Source organism: Coffea eugenioides, chromosome 8, assembly GCF_003713205.1.
Source record: "Coffea eugenioides isolate CCC68of chromosome 8, Ceug_1.0, whole genome shotgun sequence".
Classification (NCBI taxonomy): Eukaryota; Viridiplantae; Streptophyta; class Magnoliopsida; order Gentianales; family Rubiaceae; genus Coffea; species Coffea eugenioides.
Genome location: NC_040042.1, coordinates 40,312,507 through 40,319,753, shown reverse-complemented (window position 1 = coordinate 40,319,753; position 7,247 = coordinate 40,312,507). Strand labels below are relative to the sequence as shown.

Genomic DNA, 7,247 nt, shown 5'->3' with positions numbered 1-7,247 from the left:
GTTTTGCTCATGGAGGATAAAATCTTGTGGCTCGCTTCAATGCTTCATCTTCAATGTGATCCTGGTAACCCTCGTAGATGGAGTAATCTTTGAACACACGAGTTACGGTCTTCCATGGACTAGTTGATGGCGCCAAATAATCAAGCAGTGATCTCAATCCTTCATCCACTCCTCCATCAAGAGCACTCAACGGTTCAAGATATTTGACCATAGCTACTCTTAACTTATTTCTGCCATGAGACTCAAAAACTTCCGGTATAACAAAATCAATCTCATTAACAGAAATTATGGAGTAAGAGTTAAGAAAATGCGGGTTAGGGAATGGAGGTGGTGTCACCACATTTGATGATTCTTCACTGGATTCTTTCACTTGAATGGGTTGCGGTTGGGGTTCCATTTCTTCCTTTTCGGCTTCTTTTTCAACTGCATCTGTAGATTTCTCATTTTGACACTCTTGCATCTCCTCATCACTAGTCAAGCAAATTGCACTCTCATTTTCTTCTAGATCAACAATGATTTTCGAGGGCAATTCTTCCATTTGAGAAGCCAATCGATTTATTCTGGATGTCAATAGACATAGTTGATCTACCAGATAACTCATTGCATCTTTCATCATCTCATTTCTCATTTGTGTCTCCTGTTGGAATTGGTATGTATTAGTAGCTATTGATTCAACTATTTCTTCAAGAAACATACCTGACATAGATGACGATTCTTGAGACTCATACTGCTGAAAATTCATTGGCCCTGTTGTATAATTATAATTGGAGTTATCCCACCATCCTTGATCATACCCGTTTGGATTAGGGTTATACCACGTTTGAGACCAGGGTGAAAAATCTCCATAATTATTGAATGGGACACTCAGATTATCTTGATATTCGGGGCACATACCGGTTGAATGATCCCTGGCATAACAAATTTTACAGGTAGCAGCAGCCATTCTTTCTCTAATAGAGTTTAGTGCCTCTGCATATGCAAACTCAGGAAAAAAGCAAGCCTCATTGCCTTCCCTGGAAACAAAATCCAGTCTATCACCAGAATACGGAGTGTTAGAAGCCATAAACTATATAAAAAAATAAGAGAAAAATAAATAAATAAAAAAAAACAAGATGAACTCAAAAAGAAACAAATTAATCTGGCACCAGTCCCCGGCAACGACGCCAAAAATTGACAGGTTGTCGAAGCCTGTGCAATAATAAAACCTGCTCAACTAAAGTTAATTTCTGTAGATAGTGGTAAGTAGGGTTGAATCCACAGGGACTGGGTGTAATTGTTTCTTTTCGAATCCACAGTAACCAGGGGGTATTTTTGTGTAGAAAGTGACAATCAAATAAATGCAAATAAAATCTAAGAAACTATTAAAAATTAAATAACAAGTTACTAAAACCAAATGAATGATAACTAAGGATCTAGCCAAGGAATAACTTCAGCAATGGTTCACCTAATTGATCATTGAAACAAAGGCAATTCCAATTATTTATCAATAAATATGTTATAACTACCAAACAAGCGATGGCAGTCAACCCCTCCTTACTGTGTCGGTGATCAAGGTACGCCCGTTAATCACTGCTCTAATTAGGAAAATAATCCTAGATACGCCCGTAAGATTTAATTCCCCAACTGCCTTACGTATTAGAGGAGCCCTATTCTAACCAAATAACGCACTACCAGGGTTATTTCAGATTAGTCCGCGTATCCCCCTGACACAAACCCAATCATGCCAGTTATCACTATTTTGAGACAATTAAACAATTACGGATTTAACATCCCAATTGACAATAGATTATCAAATTAACTAATTATCCGAATCCAAGACAATCAATTAACTAAATAATCATAAGCACTGTAACCAGAGAATATGCAAATACCAATAAATAAAAGAAAAAAATAAAATCAAATCGATCTCACAGTTTTAGGCGACCCAAAGCATCCGTTGTCCCTTGACTAGAGTGATAAAATTAATTCATGTTGGATGAACAAAATCCACCGGAAATTGGAGAGAAAGTCGCAGCCATCAATTGGAAACTGGGTAAACTTAATTCGATTGACCACTGACTAGAAAGAAAAGCTACAAAATACTTGATTGTTTGTTTGCTTCTGCTCCATACGAATGAAGAGAAAACTACCACTAAAAGCTAAAAAGGAAACAAGTCAAAAGCCAAGCTAAAGGACAAAAAAACTAAGAAGAGAGTCAGTGCTCTTCCTCTGCACAATTCCTATTCTAATTGCCTATCTATTGCTTCCTCTTCTTTTTTTCTGTGCGGCGGCCGCCTCTCCCGAAGGAAGAAGAAGCTCTCCCCTCCGTTCCTTTTTCTTCTTTTTTATACTGTCTTCCGCCCTCATCAGCAATTACCAAGATGGGAACAAATTTTCCTTTGCCAACTATGCCCCTCGGATAAGCTTTATGACTTGGACTCTTTTTCTGTCAAATTGACATTTGTTGTGGTATTTTCGTTCTACTCCCTGAAATATATGTAAATTACGAAAAGTGAATAGAATCTAATAATTAATTCACATCAGGTCAGATAATAGGAAAAATTAATAATAAAATAAATGATAAAATTGCAACCTATCAAAAGGTTACCAGAAGTCAAACTCTCCCAATTCCCATATTTTTGTTTTCTAATGCTAATCAGCCTCCCACTATTTTCGTTTTGTCTCTGCCGAAGATAAGGAAAAGAAAGGACAAAAAGTTAAGTGCTCCTCATTGTCCTCCTTTTTCGTTTATTCTTCACAGTCAGACTCCTAGTCAGCAACCCTTCGTCAGCAAAAAGAAGAGGAAGTCCGTCTCTCCTCTCCCTATGGGCCAGGTTTGTTGAGCTTTTAGGAGTCTCAATTTTCTTTAGAAAATCCCTCCTTTTTTATACTTTTTTGTTTCATTTTCTGAAATTGACTCCAGATACCAAATATGAGTAGATGTTAATAATTAACATAATATTTAGCAGGAACAAGGGGAAAATTAATAATAAAATTGCTAACAATTAATGCCCTATCAAATATTCATAATATTTTATTATATGAGTAGATGTTAATAATTAACATAATATTTAGTAGGAACAAGGAGAAAATTAATAATAAAATTGCTAACAATTAATACCCTATCAAATATTCATAATATTTTATTATTTGTTAAGAAAAATTATTATTTTATTCATTTTTAAAAAAATATAAAAATAATTATTTTTAATTTTTAAGCTCAAGCTTGAGTTTCACTTGACTCGAATATAAATCGAGCTCGAATTCAAACTTTATATTGAGAGTTTGTCGAGTTTGAATTCGAGTTGGATTTTTTAAATTTTTTGTGGTCGGTATTGGATTTTTTGTTACAATAACATGCCCACAGAGCGATTCCTAACAAAGGAACAATATAATATACAAAAGAAAAAAGAATTAATGGACCGAATAGACCAAACCCAGTTTTGTAAAGTTCAGTTTTTTTCAAAAAAAAAAAAATTGTTTGGGAGAAAATGATCCTTATGTATTTAGTTTTCCAATTTTTTTTTTTTTTTGTTAATTTTGCACTCAATAGTTGTATCTGCATTCTTTTGTTAAAGTTCAATTCCTATCGATGTACAATGTTCAAGCAACTGAAAGCAGCTTAAAGACAAACCCCACTCCGATGCTAAATCTCGAGTTTCATAATTTTTGGAAATTTTCCCATGGCTAGCACACAAAATGCTGCCTTATCTTTCTTTTCTTTTCTTTTCTTTTCACATTACAAGAAGGATTTCTTTTGGGGAGAGTTGAGGGAGAACAGAAATTCCTGAATTATTGATTTGCTTGTGATTTAATCCATAACTAACAGTCTTTTTTTTTTTTTTGCAAGAACTAACAGCCTATAACTTACAGTCATCATTTCAAGGTTGGTGCAAAATTAATCCAACGGTAAAAATTCCTTATTAATTTCATAGCCGCGTACTTTTCGACGTCTTCATATTTATCTCTCTCTCTATATATATATATAAATATATATCCACAATTTTAACATGTCAAATTTGTAGTACAGCGTTCCTATAAATACCACCACGCGGCACTGCTTCCCAATCGTCAAACTTAACATTTTCACGTCATCCCAAAAACCAAAGGAATGGAACATTCATATTCATATTCATCAGCCACAGTTCCCTTAAGCTCTTGCGCCAGGGGCTGGGTTGATCAAATCAGCAACATCTTCCGGAAAGAAATTGCCGTTGACATCGATCATCTCCCTCCCGTTTCTGTTTTTGAAGTCCCCAAAACGCTCAGCCTTAAAAAACCCGAAGCTTATACTCCTCAGCTAATAGCCATGGGGCCGTACCATCATTTACGCCCCGAGCTCTATCAGATGGAGAGGTACAAGCTCGCTGCCATCAAAGAGATCTCAGCCCCGGAGCAGATTTCCAATTTCCAACACATCGTGATCAACAGGTTGAAGGAGATAGATCCCTCTATCCGGGCTTGTTACAATAAGTTCATGGACTATGATCAAGATACGTTGGCGTGGATCATAGCAATAGACGGTTGTTTCTTTCTCCACATCTTGCATTCTTATCTTGTGCAAGATGAGACCACGGACAGGAGACTGTTGGACAACACTATTGTCACGAGAGATATCATGATGCTTGAGAATCAACTCCCATTTGTTCTGTTGAAAGAGATTCGCAAGTGTCTTCAAGTCTCTCCTAATTCCAATGATCAGGGGGAAGAAGATGATATTGATTTGATCTCAATGTTATTTCAATTGTGTGAAGCACAATCTCCTGTTAAGTTCTCTATTGATAAGACCAACAAATGCCGTTACCGTAGACCTCTGCATTTGTTAGATATGATGTATCATATGATTGTTAATGTCCCAGGTCCTGCCGTGTCCGGATGCTTAGAAAATGGTCCCATTCAAGTCGTGCCAACTTATACAGAATTCAGGAACTCATCGACCTCTTCATCCTCGTCCTTGCCGACTGATAATGAAGATCCAGACGTGGCTCACAATAATATGGAAACACTCTTGGACTTGGTGGAGACCATTGGTCCTATGGATACCCAGCGATTTCTTAGCCCTGTTAAGTTTGTCTCGAGTATTCCATGGTCAACTATTTCTGGGCTGTACAGAAAAGGCAACCTGGGTACTGGAGAGCAAAATTCAGAACATGATGAAATCGAAATTCCGTCGGTATCTCATCTCTGGCGCTATGCTAAAGTGCAATGCAAACCCTTCATTGGGAGCATTCAAGAGATCAAGTTCGTGGAAGAGGAAGCCGCTTTGTACCTTCCTGTAATGAATTTGAACGCGAGCTCAGAAGTGATAATGAGGAATCTGGTGGCTTACGAGGCTGCTATGTGTAAGTCAACCCTTAAATTTGCTCGATACGTCAACCTGATGAATGGGATTATAGACACCGCAGAAGACGTGAAGCTGCTGAAGCAAAATGGGGTGATCAAGGGGGCTCTCACGGATGGGGAAATTGCTGATCAATTCAACGGTATGCAGAGATGTTATGCCTGCTCAGATCACAAGTCTAACATCGAGGTTGCCGTTGAGAAAGTTAACAAATTCTACGGCAAGAAGCTTTTAGTCAGGACGGTTAGAGGGTTGAAGAAGAATTTGTATGCTTCATGGAAATGTCTGGCCCTGGTTTCCACTGGCGCGCTGCTGGTCGTGCTTGGCCTGCAGACCTTTTGCGATTTCTATCAATGCGGCAAACTCTGGAACTTCCACCAGGAATCGTAATGTTCATCTCAATCAGCACCAGGAAGGTAAATTTCTGTTTTAATTGAATAGAGAAGTATATGATTCATTTATTTCTTCTTCTTTTTTTTTCTTTATTAAATTATTGTTTCTCATGGAAGGTGTACTCGTATCTAGAATGCCAAAAAATGTTAAGAAAGATATACCTGTTTTCTAATTCTGTCTCATTTAATCGTAGCTTATTACTTCGAAACAACAACAAAAAAATAAATAAATAAATGTGTATCTAAGTTGCGTAAGATTGAAAATAAAGAGGGAATTGTGAATCAGTTTCATCACAACAAAATGTGATATGCAATGCATAAAATATGACTTAGGGAGCATTTGGTAAAATTGAAATTTAAAACTTGAAAACTGAAACTTAAGTCTGAATTCAGACAATTTATAAAGTCAAATTTGTTTCATAATCTGCTGAATTTGAGCATATATTGAATTGAAGTATTGTATTTTATGTATATTATACAGTTTACTACAAATATTTTATTTTATTTTAGATGAAAGTAATTTTCTTAACTATTACTTTTTAATTTTGATAAAATGAACTAACATGAAAATCGAATATTTTTGTCTAAGAGAGAGTATGATAATGTGTGTGTTTGGAAGAAAAAATGATGCATGTTTTTGTCGTATGATAAACATATAGTGTTAGAATTTGTTGATAGAGAATAAATAAATACTAGTCAGATAGATCGGCAGATACCTCAACTCATGAGTATGCTTCAATTATCTCTGATTGCAGGTTCCTGATATCTGCCCTGCCGAAAGTCATACTTAGACATGCTTATCGAGAAGCAAACCAGTGTGCTGACAGATTGGCAAAACTGGGTGCTCAACAAGACGTGAATTTTGTATGCTATGAAAGTATTCCTTATGCTTTGAGAAGTCTAGTAGATGCAGATCTTAAGGGAATTTGTTTCCCTCGTTTTGTACCTATAACTTAAGTTTGTTTTAATATATAGTCCCTTTTATTACCAAAAAAAAAGATAAACATATATAGTGTTAGAATTTGTTGATAGAGAATAAATAAATACTAGTGTTTTGTCCACAGGTTTCTCACATGCAAGTTGATAAAATGTTTTAGTAGAAGAAAGCAACAAATTAAAATATTCTTTATTCAAAATATTCTTTTGAACTTTGACAACAGCAGTACTTGAAGGAGTTGCCGCAGATTCCCGGTTTAATGGATGTTCCAAGTTCCAACCTGGACAACAGCAATACTACCCACGCCTTCTGATCTCTGCTTTGGATGGAATCTAATGTCATTTCGAATTCTCCGAATGGTACACACTGTTACTGCTAAAGCCGTCCTCTTGAATTAATTGCAGAATGAATCCTTTGACCAGTACACCACACGGACACGTGTTGCACCTTTTGCCAAATTCTTTGAATAACTATACAATTAAAAAAAGAGTGAATGGTCCAAAAGATCACTAAATTATTAAAAATGGCACCCTTTTGTCATCAAATTTTTTTTGTGGCCGAAAAGGTCACTAAACTTGCAAAAACGCTCCGACGGAGT

The 7,247-nt window shown here is 36.2% G+C and overlaps 1 protein-coding gene across 1 annotated transcript; it reads left to right on the top strand.

Annotated features, from left to right (window-relative positions):
* The first annotated feature begins 4,090 nt into the window (after positions 1–4,090).
* Positions 4,091–6,962, top strand: LOC113780757 (putative UPF0481 protein At3g02645). The gene is made up of 3 exons (XM_027326530.1): positions 4,091–5,706; positions 6,468–6,654; positions 6,873–6,962. Exons 1-3 carry the CDS (start codon positions 4,091–4,093, stop codon positions 6,960–6,962), a joined length of 1,893 nt encoding a protein of 630 aa, XP_027182331.1.
* The last annotated feature ends 285 nt before the right edge of the window (positions 6,963–7,247 follow it).

What these genes read in the sequence shown, in the direction of transcription:
- LOC113780757 (XM_027326530.1), top strand. Translation starts at nt 4,091, where the DNA reads ATGGAACATTCATATTCATATTCATCAGCCACAGTTCCCTTAAGCTCT. An exon ending in TGGAACTTCCACCAGGAATC is followed by an intron (nt 5,707 to 6,467) that starts GTAATGTTCATC and finishes CTCTGATTGCAG; the next exon opens with GTTCCTGATATCTGCCCTGC. An exon ending in GAATTTGTTTCCCTCGTTTT is followed by an intron (nt 6,655 to 6,872) that starts GTACCTATAACT and finishes CTTTGACAACAG; the next exon opens with CAGTACTTGAAGGAGTTGCC.